The sequence below is a fragment of the Leucoraja erinacea genome, chromosome 31 (assembly GCF_028641065.1).
Source record: "Leucoraja erinacea ecotype New England chromosome 31, Leri_hhj_1, whole genome shotgun sequence".
Taxonomy (NCBI): domain Eukaryota; kingdom Metazoa; phylum Chordata; class Chondrichthyes; order Rajiformes; family Rajidae; genus Leucoraja; species Leucoraja erinaceus.
This window is the reverse complement of record NC_073407.1, coordinates 17358548-17378011: the sequence shown is the minus strand read 5'-3', so window position 1 is coordinate 17378011 and position 19464 is coordinate 17358548. Positions and strand designations below refer to the sequence as shown.

At 41.3% G+C, this 19464-nt stretch overlaps 1 protein-coding gene across 7 annotated transcripts in view; it reads right to left on the bottom strand.

Moving 5' to 3' along the window:
- Positions 1–19464, bottom strand: part of kcnt1b (potassium sodium-activated channel subfamily T member 1b) — a 266028-nt gene that overhangs the window by 34191 nt on the left and 212373 nt on the right. For all 7 annotated transcript variants that reach the window (XM_055660124.1, XM_055660122.1, XM_055660118.1 and 4 more), the window contains one exon: positions 11994–12210. In XM_055660124.1, coding sequence (XP_055516099.1) covers positions 11994–12210 — 217 coding nt within the window. The remainder of the gene's footprint in view (positions 1–11993; positions 12211–19464) is intronic.

The window sequence follows — 19464 nt, the reverse complement described above, 5'->3', positions numbered from 1 at the left end:
CCAGGGGTAGTGGTGGAGCTGGATACGATAATGAGGTTTCAGGGGGTTTTAGGTAAAAACATGTGATATGCGGAGAATGGAAGGATATGGATCACACGGAGACAGAGGAGATTAGTGTAATGTTCTGAATTCATTTTTCTGAATATTAGTGCATCATGTTGGGCACATCATAGTGGCCCTGCATTGTACTGTTCCTTGCTCTACAGAAGTGAAGCAATTAAAGTTTCAAGTCTGGGAAACTTCACTACAATATGAAATGTTAACCGTTTCTCTTTCCACAGAGGCTGTCTGACAGGCTGAGTGTTTCCAGTCCTTTTGGTTTTATTTCACATTTTCAGAAACTGCCGTTTTTTTGGGGGGGATTTTCATCATCTCGACTGTGTTTATTCACAACATCTGTCTCTGTTAGATAATAACATTCTGACAATGATGACTGGTTCATTTACTTCATATCAAAATCCTTCCCCGCTTTCCACCACTTCATTAAATCTGCTCATAAACTTCTTTGGTCTGAAGGATAATTTGGAGGAGAATGTAAGCAAACGCTGCAAGTTAAACATAAAAGAGAGATGCAAAAAACTGCAGATGCCAGAAGCTTGAGCAGAAACCCAAGTGCTGGAGGAACTCAGCTGGTCAGGCGGCATCTGTGGAGGAAATGGACAGATGAGGGTGTCAAAGGTTACAGAGAGCGGGCCGGTTTGAGAGTAAAAAAAAATAGATCAGCCATGATCAAATGGCGGAGCCGAATTGATGGGCAGAATGGCCTAATTCTGCTCCTATGTCTATGGTCTTATGACATTCTAAAATGCAATGCCTGATAGCATTTCCCAGACACACGACGTCGCCAACTGGAAAGACTCGGGCGGCATGGAAGCACTATCTCATGCACAGTCTTGCAATTGAAGTCCCATTCTATTCTTTCTTCAAAATATATTGAAATTCCTTCATCAATTTTGGATCCAGTTTCACCAGCAGGATTGCAGTGATTCTCAAGTACAAGGAGAAATGGAAAAAAAACCCACTGACGTTACTTGCACTGAAGCACTTCATAAAATGATGGAACAATGTAATTTAACACCACAATGTTCTTGAGCAAAACACTAAGTGCTGGAGGAATTCAGCAGTTCAGGCAACAAATTGAGAAGAGTCTGATCCACTGAGTGCCTCCTGCACTTAGTGCTTTGCTCGTGATTCCAGCATCTGCAGCTCCCTGTGTCAATACAGTGCTGAGCATATACATTGGTGTATAATTGCCTTAACTATGTTAATTTTATTGAATGCACAAAATGTCAATACACTATAACGTGACAGCATGTGTGTTTGATTGCAAGGTCAGGTACAATGTAATACTGAACACGCATACTCATGTTTGTGGCTGCCTCGCTGGGAACTAATTAGAGGTTACAACCTGTCACCTGTAAGGAATTGCCATTGTCTACAAATATGCTGATGTTGTGCTGGTTTGACTGAAGCTAATAAATGTGGTTCAATTGCAGCACAAGAACATAAAGGAGAAACTGAACTGAAACATAAATGGATCTACAAATGCAATTCATTGTTGGAATTTAATGGGAATTGATGAAATATATATTTTTTGTACAATATGATACGTCAAAAGTATGGGAAATGCGAACACCACTGTGAAATAGCACTGGTTCAAGAGTTGTCTCAGACAAATTGTAGCCACACCAGCTATCACAACGAGAGCCAGTCAGCAGCGATGTGGAGTCCATTAGCACACCCACGCCAAAAAAAAAGGAGTTCTAAGAATTGTAACCTTGAAATGCCTGCATCTCCCAGATTCTGCAAGTTTGACTCTGCTTTTGTTTTACAAACTTGCAAAATGCATTGCCACTGTTAAAAGCGATCAATGTTAGAAGGTCACCTTTGTGAATACTTTTACAGGCTCAGGAAGTAGTCTTTCTTCACAAACTAGCAGCAGCTTACTTAATACTTTGAGCGTCAGAGCTCTCTACACGACTCTGTTCACTCTAAATACTTCACTTTGCGGTAGGGTTCATGAGAAGTGAAGGCTAATTGTGGCACCCCATAATTGAAGCTTCGGAGATCTGTTCAGTTAGACTGGGGTGGAGATTGAAAGTGGAACTGCATGACTCAGATCCACGTCATTTGATGCGCTCAGTCATCGAACTGTCAATGAAGGGAGCAAAATACGCAAAACACTGAAAAAGTGGAGAAAATAAAAATAGAAATACTACAATTAGAGCTTTCATTCTAACAATTATTATTTTTTGACGTTGTAGTTTTGATTCGCTTTGCTGATATAATTCTAAAGTCTGAATATTCTTTTCCAAGAGGACGTTTGGTCTTCTAAAACAAATACATATTTGTGGGCGTATAGATAATAAGCAAGGACTTGGAATAATTGCTCTTTTAGAGACACGGTGGGTGGAATGGTCTCTTCTTACGGCCAATGATTTAATGGTCTAAAAATATATTTCCCAGCCACAGATTCATAGTAAATAGTCTCATCTGGATATTAGATTACGTTCATAATTTAAAAGCAGATTAATATAGAGAAGGTACGATATCTATCATCTAAATCTTAATTTAAATTTAATCTATCATAAAATCTAAATTTTATTAGTTATTTAAGTTATGACATCGGATGGAAGCTGCATTCCCAAATCCCGTTGCACTTATGTGCAATGATAATAAAAGATATTATTATTATTATTATTATTATTATCATCAGTTATGGATGGGAACAAGGGACAAAGTCCCACATAAGTGAAACACAATTAAATATTGTTGCTGATTACCACAAACACGAGTTTGTCTTATGACATGGAAATAGGTAAATAGCGCAGATTTAAAGGAAATTAGACAGGCGTGTGAAAGGGATAGGAATGGAAAGATATGTCAACAAAATGAAGTGAGGTGAATAATGTACGTGGGAGGTGGGAGAATCTGAAGCAGAAACATCACCAATGATCTGTCGGCTGTAAATTCAACTCAATTCCTTGTAATTGATCATTTCCATTATCCTATAAAATTAAAAAGCACCCAAATCAATGATTATTCACTCAACCACCTTTTTGGAAAACATTACTAAGCCAAATAATCACCAGAACATCAATCAATTCATTCATACTACTTTTATTTGACAAAGAAAATAGTTTGGTAGCCACTTAAACAAAATATGAATCTTGACAAATAGTAGTCCTGAAATTCGGCATTAGGAAATAGGTGCAGGAGTGGACCATTCGGCCCTTCGAACCAGCACCGTCACTCAATATGATCATGGCTGATCATCTAAAATCAGTACCTCGTTCCTGCTTTTCCCCCCATATCCCTTAATTCCTTTAGCCCTAAGAGCTAAATCTAACTCTCTCCTGCAAACATCCAGTGAATTGGCCTCCACTGCCTTCTGTGGTAGATTAATTCCACAGATTCACAACTCTCTGGGTGAAGAAGTTTCACCTAAATGGCCTACCCCTTATTATTATTATTACTCCCCCAGCATCGGGAACATTTTCCCTGCATGTAGCCGGTCCAATCCTTTAAGAATTGTATATTTTTCTATAAGATATCCTCTCATCCTTCTAAATTCCAGTGAATACAAGCCCAGTCGACCCATTCTTTCATCATACGTCAGTCCCGCCATCCCGGAAATTAATCTGTTGAACCTACCAGATTAATGTCCTTCCTCAAATTAGGAGACCAAAATTGCACACAATATTCCAGGTGCTGTCTCACCAGGGCCCTGTACAACTGCAGTAGGACCTCCTTGCTCCTAAACTCAAATTCTCTCGCAATGAAGGCCAACGTGCCATTAGTTTTCTTCACTGCCTGCTGCACCTGCATGCTTACTTTCAGTGACTGATGTACAAGCACACCCAGGTCTCGTTGAACATCGCCTTTTCCTAATCTGACACCATTCAGATAATACACAAAATGCTGGAGTAACTCAGCAGGGAGGCAGCATCTCTGGATCAGCTGCATCACCCGCTGAGTTACTCCAGCAATTTGTGTCTCCTTCGATTCAAACTAGCATCTGCAGTTCTTTCTTACACCATTCAGATAATAATCTGCCTTCCTATTCTTGCCACCAAAGTGGATAACCTCACATTTATCCACATTATACTGCATCTGCACACTCACCCAACCTATCCAAGTCACCCTGCAGCCTCATAGCATCCTCATCGTAGCTCGCACTGCCACTCAGCTTTGTGTCATCCACAAACTTGGAGATGTCACATTTAATTCCCTCATCTAAATCGTTAATATATATTGTAAATAACTGGGGTCCTAGCACCGAGTCTTGCATCACCCCACTCGTCACTGCCTGCCATTCTGAAAAGGGCCCATTAATTCCTACTCTTTGGGTCGACTGGGCAGTCTGAAGAAGGGTTTCGGCCCGAAACGTTGCCTATTTCCTTCGCTCCATAGATGCTGCTGCACCCGCTGAGTTTCTCCAGCTTTTTTGTGTAACCTTCGATTCTCCAGCATCTGCAGTTCCTTCTTAAACACAATTCCTACTTTTTGCTTCCTGTCTGCCAACCAGTTCTCTATCCATGTCAATACCTTACCCCCAATACCATGTGCTCTAATTTTGCACACTGATCTCTTGTGTGGGACCTTGTCAATGGTTTTTTGAAAGTCCAGATACACCACATCCACTGTCTCTCCCTTATCCATTCCACTTGTTACATCCTAAAAAAATTCCAGAAGCACCGAGGAGCACCATCCTGAATGTGTTTCAAGCAGATTCATTCAGTAAACAGGACATCATTTTGGCTGAAGGAATTCCATGCTATACTAGGTGTCCCTCAGTTACAATGACAGTAACAACAACCACCACTGGAGACCCAAATACTCTGTGAAAGCCCATTGTTACTGAGGCACATGCAACATTGAACAGTGAATCTCATTTTTCTGCATACATTTCAGATTTTATCAGCTGTTTAAAGAAAATCTATACATTGATTAGATTGAACACTGCAATCTTTGTACACACAATATCAAAGGTTATTTCCGTGTGTGGCTGGTAATAATTACGTAAAAGCCCATTAAATAAATGTCTTGTTATCAGGAAACAGTTTTAAAATTAACTTGCTATGTGCAAAATCTATAATTCTAAAATCTGCAGCTGTAATTCAGTGCTTAGGACACTGCTGCTAAAGTCTTGTTGAGGTGAAGGTGGTGGTGGAACCTTGCAGGTTGGGTCAGGATCAGCATTGCCGGAGGTGGAGTTGACGAGGCTGTGAGCAGGCAATGGCTTGGGTCGGAATTGGCAGTCAATGACCTAATGTTCATGGGCATGAATAAGATGTGCAGTAAGAATCATGTAGATAAATTAGAGTTCTACCCATAGGTGTTACTTTGGGCTTGGAGACCTGGAACCATAAAGCATTTGCACAGTCACAGTTTTTTGGGGGATAAAATTATATTGTTGCATTTCGTGATCGGCCAATGCATTTTCTTTTTAGTGCTTCTAATACCAGAAGAGTTTACTTACATCTCAACAACAGGAGGTGAACATAGTACTGCAGGTATGGTCTAACTAGAACACCCTAATATTAGAATGTGGCTTTTTTCATTCTATATTCCACAGTCAGACTTAGTGTATAAAGGGCAGACATGACTTCTCTCCATGCCCGTTTAGTTTCTTATTTTTTCAGTGGGAGAAGACTGACATGAACATGAACCTTTCCATTTTCATATGCAGCATGAATATAAAGCCACTTCAGATTAACACGACGAACCACAAAGTTCACCACAACCACAAACCACAATGTCCACAGTTCTAAATTCACTGTTTCAGTTTCTCAAAGTTGCATAAATATTTTCAGCAGCTATGTCTTATTGGGCTCACAAGTCCTAATGGCAGAACATAAGTGTTGCAAATTAAGTTTCACTTTTAGCAAACTACAAAATAATAACCACCAATAACTCAGCTTTAAATAATACTGTTGTATGACAACAAATCACTAAGCAATTAGACTCAACGTGTAGAAATGCATGGGAACGGTCCTGATCTACAAAATGAGTTATCATAAAATTATATCAAATCAAGCTGTAAGTGGTGAGGAAATAAATGATTCATGCCACAAGTATAGTCAGTTCCAAACTTCCTCAGGGTTTTGAGGAATTGGGTCTATTTCATCAATGAACTGCAGTGCCCATGGTCCAGTCAAATTAATGTTTATTTTGAACAATTGCATAAATTAATTGAAAGGAAAATAGTAATTACAGAGGGGGGAAAATAGCAAAGTTTCATAACTGGAGAAGGCGCAAATGTCTGAGAAGTTACATCCATTTGCTTTTTCCACATTATTTCATATTCTTCGCCTTCCAACAAATCTCTAGACTAGATTTTGATATTGATGAATGTCACATTTGGACAAAATTAACTGAAAAATCAGGGCTCATCGTTTTATAATGACTACTTGAGATAATGAATGTTCTAATCATCCTCTGATGGAAGCAATGTCATTCATTTTGCTGTTTAGTTTCTAATTCACTCACTACCACATTTAGTCAACGTTACATTTTATTGATCATCTCGACAGTGGAACCATTCTTTCGTTAAGAAACAATGGAGACATTTTTATTGTTTTGAATCCACATTTATCATCTCAGTTGGAGAGAAAACGGCAATATTCAGTCTTTGTTCAAAACCTCTCAGTGCTCTTATGATTGTCGTGAGTTTTTGATGTACCCTTCCCTAACCGCTGATATCCTCCTCAGTATGCCAGACTTACTCGTGGTATTTTTAACATGGCTTAATCAAAGTATCATTCAAACATTACTTCCTCATATATAGACACAAAGGCTGGAGTAACTCAGCCGGGACAGGCAGCATCTCTGGAGAGAAGGAATGGGCGACGTTTCGGGTCGAGACCCTTCTTCAGACTGAGCCTCTCCCAGGGGAGAGGGAGTCTAGAGATATTGAAGGGTCAGGTGTGAAAACGACAGAGCAAAGCGGATGCTGATAAGGAAATGTAAAATGGTTCTGCAGTTCCTTCCTACAGATTTCTTCCTATTACCTATATTTGATGTTTCTATATACATATCCAAAAATCATCCAGGGCTGCTTTGTAAATTTGTTCATTCATATTGTTCACAATAGCTTTAAGTTGAGAGGGGCAAAGTTTAAAAGAGCTTGCAGGTCCAGTTTGTTTTTTAACACAGGGTGGTGGGCACCCAGGTTGGAGGTACAATTGTGGCGTTTAAGAGGCTTTTAGTTCGGCACATGGATATGCAGGGAATGGATGGATGTCGGTCATAAGCAGGCAGACAAGATTAATTTAACTATGCATCATGTTTAGTACAGGGGACCTATTCCTGTGCTGCACTGTTCTATGTTATTTATTCCAATCTCAACTATCTGTGTACTGAAGATCAGGATCAGGTGCAGGCTAAGGGGATTAGTTTAACTTGGCATCATGTTTGGCACAGACATTGTGGCCAAAGGGCCTATTCCTGTGCTGTACCGTTCTATGTTTATGTTCTACATTCCAATCTCAACTGTCTGTGCACTGCAGATCAATCTGTTCCTCCATCTGTATGTCTGGAGAAGGATCTCGACCTGAAACGTCACCTATTCCTTTTCTCTAGAGATGTTGTCTGACCCGCTGAGTTACTCCAGCTTTTTGTGTCAATCTTCTGTATGAATCTTGTGTTGGGGTTATGTCCTTTTACTGCTGTTTTCCGCCCACAATTGCCATTTTGCATTTCTATGCAAAGGAATTTGCCACCGATGAACCTTTGCATTAGTCTTGCAGGAGAAGCCAACAAAATTGCAAATTCACACTCACACTTCACATCTTTACCCGTTTTGCATTTTAGTTTTCCCTTGTCCACAATGCTTTTTTAAATGCATACGGTCAGTTATTTTTGTTTGTTTCATAATGTGCTGCCCTTTACAGCTTTCGTCAAAGCCAATGGCCCGGATCAACTGAGCAGCAGCTGACGGTTCTCCAGAGAACCGCTGAATGAACAGCACTGCTTGAATCAGCATGTTCCTGACTTCCACGCAGACGCATTGGGAACATCGTTACAGTAATGAGTTGGAGGTCAGACACTAATATACCTGACCTCCAACTTTCATGTTAACTATTGTACCATGACTGGACTCACTACAGTGCTTCGTCATGCCAAACTGAGGGCCCGCATTCACTTATATCTGCCCCCCGAGCTTTACGCCTCATATATGGAACCATTCCATCTATTTGCAATGGTCACTGATCAGGATCAGATAGGTAAGCACAGGTGAGTGAATTTATCTCATGTGTTATATAACGTTTGTTTTAATTACATTTAAATCAGTTAAAAGTTTAAGCAAATTTATTGGCTTCCATTTTAAATATATTGGCTTCCATTTTAAATATATGTTTTAACTTGCTTACATGATCATCATGTGAAAAGATCTCGGGTGATGCCACAAGATCTATCACTTGTATTGTTCTGCCCTGGGCCCAGCACAGAGATGTATAAGCCATCAATTCTAATTTCTTATATGCGATTCTGCATATCATTGAATACTCTAACAAACTTCTACTGAAGTACTACATAAAGTACCCTGACTGGTTGCATCATGGCCTTGTAAGGGTAATTCCAACACACAGGAACACAAAAGGCTGCAGAGAGCAGTGAATCAGCCCAGTCCATCATGGGCATTGTTGTCTCCATATGAGGAGTTGCCTCACAAAGGTGGCATCTGTTATCAAGGGTTCCACCATCCAGGCCATGGCCTCTTCTCAATGCTGCTATCCCGCAGGAGGAACGGAAGCCAGAAGCTCCACAACACCAGGTTCAGATACAGCGACTTTCCTATAACCATCAGATTCTGGAACCAAGTTGCACAACCCTAATCCTCCTTTGACAACGGAGCCGTCCTTGACAAATGAGCCATGCGGCCCACCTCCTGCACTACCATGCACTTAGTTTTTTTTAATTGTCCTTTGCACTCATGTCTTTTTCTTTTTAATTTTAATTTATGTACAGTATACTTTATGTTTTGTGTATTGACCGAGTCCATGTTCCTGTGATACTACTGAGCCCCTTGTAAGCTGCTCCACTTTGCACTAAGGCCACTGGATCAAGGTATAAAGCTGGGTTTGATTGGTTGAAAGACCGCATAAGGATAATGCAGGGGTAACAGGCTGGGGGTTGGGATGGTGAATATGGGCTGTCACTGCAAGCAGTTTGAGCAAGGCTTAGAATTGATAAACCACTTTAAAGCAAGATAGAAATGGAGCAGATTAACAGATGCTGAAAGCTGAATCGTCAAGTTCACGACCCAATCACTAACCAGTCCATCTCTGTAATTTCTTGCCTTTCATCTTCACAGCCCACTGCTCTCTAAATTGGTATAATTAGCAAATCTTAAAGTCATTAGTTTTGCATGCATGTCCAAGTCATTTAAATAAATGGAAAATATAAGAGATAGCAACACAAATCTCTGTGGCACGTCAAAATCCTACCAAAAAAATGACTGGATATTCTTTCTATGCAACTTTCATCCATGTGCATTAATGTACATTTTAATTTTCTCATGAGCTACCTCATTAAATGCCTCAGAAAATTATTTTTTAAGATATTCAGCCGATGTCTTGCCTCCTCTATGTTTCTGGGCTTGCCATGAGCAAATATGAATGGTCTTGGATAGATGAAGCGCCTCTGCTCTGTAAGAGTTCTTGGCGAGTGTCCCTGATTAATCTGAATCATCCTTCTCCTTTTGAACAGATATGTAGTACCGCAAATCACGAAACCAGATGGTGACCGCCACTCTTCATTTCTTATTACGACTTCTACAGTAAATCTCCCACTTTATTTATTTTCTCTACCATTCAGCTTCCTTCTGCATTTCCCACTTCACTCATCAAAAGGCTTTTTTCAAAGTTAAAATGTTGCCCTAATCTCTCTTTCTAAAACAAAATGTTTATCTTTGATGTACCACTATCCAGAATCTTTTTTGATGGTCTTATGCATTTCATATCTTCCCTAGTCTATTGTTTGAATCTAATTGAATCAAATCAAATTCAACAATAATTTGCACATATAGAACATCTAAAGATGCTTTACAGAAGTGTTCTTGAATATTATTTTGATACTGAGCCACACAAGCAGATCACACACCATAGATAGGTTGGATTTCTGCTTATGTGGCTCAATAAATATTCTAATCAATGTTTAGGTTTGTTTAGTTTAGAGATACAGTGCGGAAACAGGCCCTTCGGCCCACCGAGTCTGTGCCGACCAGTGATCCCCGCACACTAGCACAATCCTACACACTAGGGGCAATTTTACCAGAGCCAATTAACTTACAAACCTGTACGTCTTTGGAGTGTGGGAGGAAACTGGAGCACCCGTAGAAAACTTCCATTCATACGTGGAGAACGCAGAAACTCCGTACAGACAGCATCCACAGACAGGATGGAACCTGAGTCTCTGGTTCTGTAAGGCAGCAATACTCTACCACTGTGGCACCATGCCCCTGAATCTAGACCACCCGATTAAGCTACTGCCTAAAAATTTTACAGTAAGATTACAGCATCTGCAGTTCCTTGCATTTCTCAACCTTGATATGTTCTCTACCATATAGAACACAGAACAATACAGCACAGGAACAGACCCTTCTGTCCCGTGAAGTGCAGTCTGTGTTGAACCTGATGCCACGATCAATGAATATCATCTACCTGCACGTTTCATGTCCTTCCATTCCCTTACTACCCAGTGAATTATTCACAGTAAAGTAAGCACATTATTTCTCAAGTTAAGGAGTGGAGGTAGATACAATAGTAGTGTTTAAGGAGGTTTTAAATAGGGCACATAGGCACATGTATAAGCAGGGAATTGAAGGAAACAGATTTAGATTTAGTTTTAGAGATACAACAACATGGAAATAGGCCCTTCGGCCCACTGCATCCACTAGTTCCATGTTATTCCACTTTCACACCCACATCTTACACATGGGGGTGGGAATTTACAGAGGTAGTTTAACTTGTAAAACCACTCGTCTTTTAGGATGTGGGAGGAAAGTGGAGCAACCAAAGGAAGCCCATGTGGTCACTGGAAAAATGTGCAAACATCGTACAGACAGCACCCGAGGTTAGGGTGGAACCCAGGTCTCTGGCGCTGTGAGGTAGTGACTACTACCTGTGCATTACTGTGTCACCCAAATTAGTAGCAGTTAAAGCCAATAGTTGAGGGATAAGTAATTTACCACCACCAATGCAGATAAATTGGTCAATGGAGTAAATAAGCATCTAAAGTACTATCTGAACAAATACACAGCACTTTACAGTTGTTTTATATACTGACATGACCTTTAAAAACTCACTTAAAAACACAGGTGGATGCAACAGAAAGAATACAATTGGATTGTTATTCTGGAAAGATGAAATCAAATGGGCTGAGGGGACATTGGTATCATTCTAGTCATAGACTCAGCGGTCAGTTGGAGGTTATAAAGAGGGCTGAGGGAATACATTGTTATTCAGCGTTGCAAGCAAGAAAAGAGAACATTCCAATCTCAGGTGTAGAGGAGGAACTCAGGTAGTTTGAGATTCATGATATTCGTATGCTTCTGTGTTTGAATGTACTTGGGGGATCCACAGTTTTATAAAACCGCTTGTCCACAATCCCAGGGAATGAATTGAATTGATTGAAAGATAGAGCAAGGAAACAGGCCCTTTGGCCCACTGAGTCCATGCTGTCCTATCCCATCCCACTTTCTCATCCACTCCCTCCACACTGGGGGCAATTTACAGAGACCAATTAACCTACAAACCCGCATGTTTTTGAGAAGTGGGGGGGGGGGGGGGGGGAACCAGAGCAGCCAGAGGAAACACATGCGGTGACAGACAGCACCCGAGGTCAGGATCGAACCTGGGTCTCTGGCATTGTACTAGCTGTGCCACTGTGCTGAGGTCAGCTACACCAAACACAAGCACAAACAGAAATATCTAATGACTCAGCCATTAATTATCGGTTCAAATTCATCCTTAAGATAGCTAACTCACTCGGGGGTAGGTGAACTCTCATCATCAGACGGATTTGCTTCATCTTCCGACTGGTCGTTTAAGAGATCGCAGGGCAGAATGGCAGAAGTGTCTGCGATTTCCAGGACGGGTGCAATGCTGGGCCTTCGACCTCCAGCTCCATTCTCCGTAGGCAGAGTCAAAGTGGTGCGACTGGATGGGCGGCACTCTGTATTCTGTAGATCCATGGCAACTGTGCCTAGAAAGAAAATGACAGGAGGGTCAAACGTTGAGGCAACTAAATGCAGTTAACCATTGCAAGTACAGTTCACAAAGTACAGTTACGTTAACCATTCCAAGTACAGTTCATGACGGACATTGAAGTTAACCATTCCAGGTACCGTCATGGGCAAGGCTACCAACGTCCAGTCAAGGCAGAGGCGACCACAACTGTACCATCTTAATCCAGTGTTAAAACACATTTGTACTCCCTGGCTTTTGACCATGCCTGAGGCGTTGCTTCTGTTTGTGGTGTTTTTGATGTTTCTTTATTTTACATGTCTTTTCCTACTATTTCTTTTGATTGTTATTTTTGGTGTGTACTAACTTTTTTGTCAATGATTAGTGATGTACAGCACTTTGTTGCAGCTATGTTTGTTTTTAAAGTGCTCTATAAATAAAATTATTATTATTATTATTATCTACCTCCCTTCTCTTCAAATAAATAAGGCTTTATTTATTCAAATGGCCCCAGTGGCCCGAGCAACGATCGCTAACAAATGTTTTGATTGTGTGCTTGGTTTTGCAGAGTTCAGCAAGTGTTGTTGAAAAGGCATTGTCCACTTTTGCTGATGCAGATGTGATGGCTTAGGGCAAGGTTTAGTGGAGGCAATATTAGGTGCCCAGCCAGAAAGGGGTGGGGAGAGGGTCTGGATGTCATTCAAGTGGCAGGGAAGGATTCGGGGAGGAATTCAGGGCACCCTGCGGGCATTCGTGGCTCTTGTTTAAATCAGGGGCTCAGGACCAAAGGGAGAGTGGGAATTCAGACTGATTAGAGGGAAGATCAGGAGCTCAGGATGAGATCGCATTGTTGGATCAAGTGAGGGGCACAGCAAAGATGGGGTATAAAGAATTGACTTTTTATGGGACTTATCCAACCAGAATCCAATTTCAGCACGGCCCTATTGAGAAAAGTGTACAGAGAAACTGCCTGGCCCGCTGAGTTACTCCTGCACTTTGTGTCTATTTTCAATACTGCACTGTGAACATTTAGTTACCCCGGAAAAGTGCAGCAGCAGTGGTTCCTGGGCCAATTTGTGCCGATCTACCCTGTGGAGCCCCAACAGCAGAGTCACACAGAATAATGCAATTTGATGCAATTCACACCCAGAAATTCACACGTTAAATTCCACTATTTCTATGGTGTTTTGCTACATATAGGTTTGAATGCTAGGAAATATGAACCTGAAAAACTTTTCAATTGTTTTCATAAAACGTGTAAAAAATTAGCTGAAAAAGTGCATCAACTGATCAGATAGGATGAGTGAAGTGCTCACTGTCTGTCTCCATGAAGTGCTCTTGTTATTTCTATTTTCTCAGATCGTGTGAGCTGGTAACAGTTCTCCTGATCCTCTGAGCTCACTTTGTCATCCCTTTGCTTTGGATTGTCATCTGATTTGTCACTCAGTTCCAACCACTGTTTGGAATACAGAAGGTTGAGGGTCACATTGTAACTGCACAGAGCCCTGTTGATCTCCTCAACAGCTTTGGCCTTGGAAGGGGGTGTGACACAGAGTTACTGGGGCAACACAACAGTTTAATAAGTTATTTAAGGAAACATAAGAAACCGTAGATGTTAGATTCTAATTTTTAATTTTTTAATTTTTTTATTTAATTCTTTATTTCGAACAGAATAAAAGAATAAAAAACAAGTGTGAAACCATATAACATATAACAATTACAGCATACAAAACCAAAACAAGAATATATATATAAAGTGTCATAAACAATATCTATAAATAAATGAAATCGTATGTGTCTGAAAAGGAGCAGGAAGAAGCCAAAGCTTATTAATTCCCACCCCTTATTCAACTGCTTATAATTGTCTTATACAAATTTAGCAGCTACATGTACACCATATGTACACCAGCAGCTATATGTACACCATATTATTTACATTTATACACTAATCAAATATTTACAAAGCCATACAAGAAAGAAAGAAAAAAATAAAAAATAAAAGAAAAACCCCTCATATACTATACATTATCTTAGTCATATATACAACCCATTACCCTATAATTGATTGTTGATCTGGGAAGGGAAATGAACAGAAGATGTTACAGGCCAGAACTCTTCTTTAGATTGATGGAGTAAGGGGAAGATTGAAAAATAAATATTGCTCCAATCAATCTGAGGACGGGTCCCGACCCAAAATGCCATCTGTCCATTGCCTCCACAGGTGTTGCCCGACTTGTGGGTTTCCCCAGCACTTTGTGTTTTGCTCAAGGTATTTCATAAGCCAGACTTCACAGACTTGGACTGCATTGCTCTGCATTCAGAAGGGATGGTTTACCTGGCACATTCAAGATGATTAAAGAATGTGCTCGGATAACAGGAGAAACTATTTATTTTGATGATGGAGTCCAGAAGAAGCTGTTATAACTTTAATATTAGATTGAAGCTGCTCTTCGGTGATGGCATGAAGTATATCTTTATGCAAAGGGGAATAGAAATCTGTGCACTAGCTTTCAAAAAGCTGTTGAGATCTGGGGAAGAGAAGCTGAATAGAAGTCGGACATGAGGCTTTGGAGTGTCCATTCCCAGCCCTCCTAGGCAATAGAAGGGGGGGAACTTTGTAGCATATCTTCCTAATGTACACATGTAACTATGCTATGTTCTGTAGCTATTGTTTGTCACTTTAAGTGACAAAGGCAAAACAGTGTCATTTTCACTTATGGAGGCATTGGTGAAACAGAAGGAAAATAGCATTAATAAGGTAAGAGACCAAAAGCAATGATTTGACTTTATAAAGTACCTTTTAACATAATAGTCTCAAGTTATCTCATACAAGTGTTAGCACAAAAAACGTGTCACATAGGTAGATAGTCTGGGCTTCAGATGTCAGTTGATGTCTGACCCTTGTGAAGAACCGGTCTCCACTTGACACATTCCCTTCACAGAATGTGCCTGACCTGCTGAGTCCCCCAGCACTTTGTAGATCGCACAAAGAGAGATAGTTGCATGTGACCAAACGCTTGGCCATGGACAGGGATTTCAGGAGCATCTCAGAGACATTGACATTTCATCAAAATAAGAATCAGAAAAATATATCCACATTATTTTGACTGCATTCATCTGGGCAAGTTGATCTTGCAAACAGTATAATGGCCATGTTGGCAGCATTCATCTTGGTAATGGACTGAATGTGAAAACTTCCCACCACAAAGGCTATGCTGCATAACACATTTATGCTCTCTGGGAGTGTTGTTCTGTAATCAACAATAAAATGCATCAACACTGCTTTGTGTGATTTTTTCCCAGTCTCACTGCTACTAATGTATGCCAGAACAACAAAAGGCACTAGAAACTGGTGGCTGGGAAATTAACACTGATCAATTAACAGCCCAATTAGTCAAATACAAAATATAAAAATAAATTGCTGGAAACACTCAGCAGATCAAGGTGTAATCGGTAGGAAGAGAATCATGCCCGAAGCATATTACATAGAACAGTACAGCATAGGAGCAGGCCCTTCAGCCCACTATGCCGTGCTGAACATCATGCCCGGATAAACTAAGCTCTGCCCGCACATGAACCATATCCCTCCATTCCTTGCATATCCATGTGCCTTTATGAAAGCCTCTTAAACGACACTATCGTATCTGCCTCCACCACCACCCCTGGCAGCATGTTCTGGGCACCCACTACCCACAGTATAAAAATATCTTGCTCTGCACATTTCCCTTAAACTTTGCTCCTCTCACCTTAAAGCTATGTTGATATTTCCCTCCTGAGACAAAGGTTCTGATTATCTACCCAATCTATTATTGGGCTTTCATTAGAACTGCCTGAAAAACATCTGGGCAGCAGAATGCGTGATGTAAGCAAATGCACCGAAAGCAAATGCACCGAAAGCCATCAGGTGTTTGTGACCAACGCAGTCACAGGGAGAGCATGCAAACTCCACAGAGATAGCACAGAAAGTCAGGATTGGACTTTGGTCACTGGAGCTGTGAGGTAGCAACTCTTATAGGTTTTGCTACCCTGCCACCAAAAATGCCCTGTAAACAACCTGTGCTTGTTCTTCTACAATATTCATCAGTTGGCAAGTATCAGGGCAGGAGAGTGCTGGTGCATTTATTCACAAGGCTCAGCCTTGGGCACATTTCCATCTTTCATGATAGAAACTAGCAAAGACTTCAGCCCAGCTATTCAGGTCAGCAAACGAGTGTTGGTGATGTTGACTGACCTTCCCCAGTCTCAGACAGCTGGGAAGATCCACAGTCAACAACTTGTTTTTGCAACTGCACACTTGCCAGAGTTTTCAATCTGATCTGAAATGTCAATGAAAGCAAGTATCATTCATGACCAACAGCTTCATTTGTCAAGGGAAAAGATCTTGGGTATAGGTGTGTAAAATACTGTATTATAGGCAAAGCTGAGCTTTGCAGATCACGACTCAATTAGTCAGCGTGTCAACTTATTTTACTGCCTCTATATCAGCAAGGTAGTTGCCATACAAATGCAAACAACTGGGTTGATGAATGTCAACAATGGAAGATGGAAAGTGATTCGGGTAGAATAGAGCAGTGAAGAACAGGCAGTTAGGTCTTTGTGGGTGATCCTGGGAGAGATTTTAATCTGAATTTGTCGAAATAAGTGGATTTGGGAAATGAGTGGAGAGGGATACAAGGACAGATGAGAGAAGCCTTCTCTGTAATATCGATTTTGAGAGTAGAAAAGCCAAGGTTGATCAGATGGTAAAAAATAACACAGGATAAGAATTAAGTGGCCGGTATCAAAGGAATTTTGATTAAACTTGCAATCGAGTGATTGATTGAAAAATACAGCGTGGCAACAGACTGTTTGGCCCACAAAATCCATGCCGATCATCGATCGCCCATTCACAATAGTTTGACTTTATCCCACTTTCTCATCCACTCCCCACACACTAGAGGCAATTTACAGAGGCCAATTAGCCTATAAACCCGCACATCTTTGGGATGTGGGAGGAAACCAGAGCACTCGCAGGAAACCTATGCGGTCACTGGGAGAACATGCAAACTCTGCACAGACAGCACCAGAGCTCAGGAATGAACCCGGGTCTCTAGTGCTGTGAGACAGCAGTTCTACCAGATGCGCCACTGTGCCGCTCGAAGGATTAACTGTCATTCAAGTAGTGGATCCTAGTTAACCCTATTTATGCTGTGATCCACAGGCTAATTGTCCGATTAAGATTGTTCCTCGCACAATTTTGTTTTGTGCTGTGACAAACGTTTACATTGTTCTCTAAAAAGAGAGCAAAATTCAAGAACATTTTCAAGCAAAATTTTAAAGCTTCTTGGGAGAAATATTATCGACACGGAAGCCCAAGCATCACCATTTCCACCTAACTTTATTTTCCTGTACTTGTTAAAAGCCAGAGTTTCATTTCAAATCAGATCTTCTGACAGGATGACAGAAAGCTATTAGGGAGTCAATGGCCTCCTAATGGATAATGTCATGTTAAAGTTTCATATACAATGCCGATTTGAATCATAAACGTAAACCATTAATTTACTGCCTGGATTAGAGGGTTTGAGATACAAGGAGAGTTTGGACAAACTTGGAATGTTTTCTCTGGACATCAGAGGTTGAGGGAGACTTTGTAGAAGTGTATACAATTATGAGAGGCATAGAGAAGGTAGTCACTCAAAACCTTTTCCCCCCAGAGTATAAATAAGGCGAGAGGAGGAAAATTGAATGGAGATGTGCGGGGCAAGTTTTTTTTTTTTTTTTACACAGAGAGGGGTGGGGGTTTAGATCACATTGCCAGGGGTGATGGTGGAGGCAGATACTATAGTGGCACATATAAAGCTTTTAGATAGGCATATGTTTAAGAAAGGATTGCAGATGCTGGAAAAATCAAAGGTAGACAAAAATGCTGGAGAAACTAAGCGGGTGCGGTATCATCTATGGAGCGAAGGAATAGTTGACGTTTTGGGTCGAGACCCTTCTTCAGACTGATGTGGGGATGGGGGAAGAAGAAAGGAAGAGGCGGAGACAGTAGGCTGTGGGAGAGCTGGGAAGGGGAGGGGAAGGAGGGAGAAAGCCAGGACTATCTGAAATTGGAGAAGTCAATGTTCATACCGCTGGGGTGTAAACTGCCCAAGCGAAATACGAGGTGCTGCTCCTCCAATTTGCGGTGGGATTCACTCTGGCCATGGAGGAGGCCCAGGACAGAAAGGTCGGATTGAGAATGGGAGGGGGAGGTGAAGTGCTGAGCCACCGGGAGATCAGGTTGGTTAATGCAAACCGAGCGGAGGTGTTGGGCGAAGGGATCACCAAGCCTGCGCTTGGTCTCACTGATGTAGAGCAGTTGACACCTAAGGTAGGCATATGTGCTGTAAGTGCAAGGAATAGAGGGATTTGAATCGTGTACAGGCTGATAATATCAGTTTAACTTGGCGTCATGTTTGGCACAAACATCGTAGGCTGAAGGGCCCATTCCTGTGCTGTAGTTCTGTGTACTGTGTACTGTGTTCTGTGTTCTGTGTGTTCTGTGTACTGTGTTCTGTGTACTGTGTACTGTGTACTGTGTGTACTGTGTTCTGTGTACTGTGTACTGTGTGTGTACTGTGTTCTGTGTACTGTGTACTGTGTTCTGTGTGTACTGTGTTCTGTGTACTGTGTTGTGTGCTGTGTACTGTGTGTTCTGTGTGTACTGTGTACTGTGTACTGTGTATTCTGTGTACTGTGTGTACTGTGTACTGTGTGTTCTGTGTACTGTGTACTGTGTTCTGTGTACTGTGTACTGTGTGTTCTGTGTACTGTGTACTGTGTGTCTGTGTACTGTGTTCTGTGTACTGTGTTCTGTGTACTGTGTACTGTGTGTTCTGTGTACTGTGTACTGTGTACTGTGTGTACTGTGTGTACTGTGTGTACTGTGTTCTGTGTACTGTGTATTCCTCATTGGGAGAAGGGTCATGATCCCTTATAAATGGTAAAATGGAGAAGACTGGACAGATGTGGTGACGTTTAATGTCATGCATGGCATGCCTGGACATAACCTCTGCATTTCTGGTCCATTTTACGTGGAGTCTCTCCCTCAGAGCCTCCACCATCCCACCATCTTGAACCCTCACCCACAAACTTCGACCTCACCCAGTCCCATTGATTCTTGACCTCCATCCACCGTCCCCTCTCTTTTCTGAACCCTTCTCCATGCTGACCATCACAGTGATGACCAGGTCTCGATCTGAACCACCAAATGAACGTTGCTTAGTCTAAACCAGTGATTTAATAAGCCGCT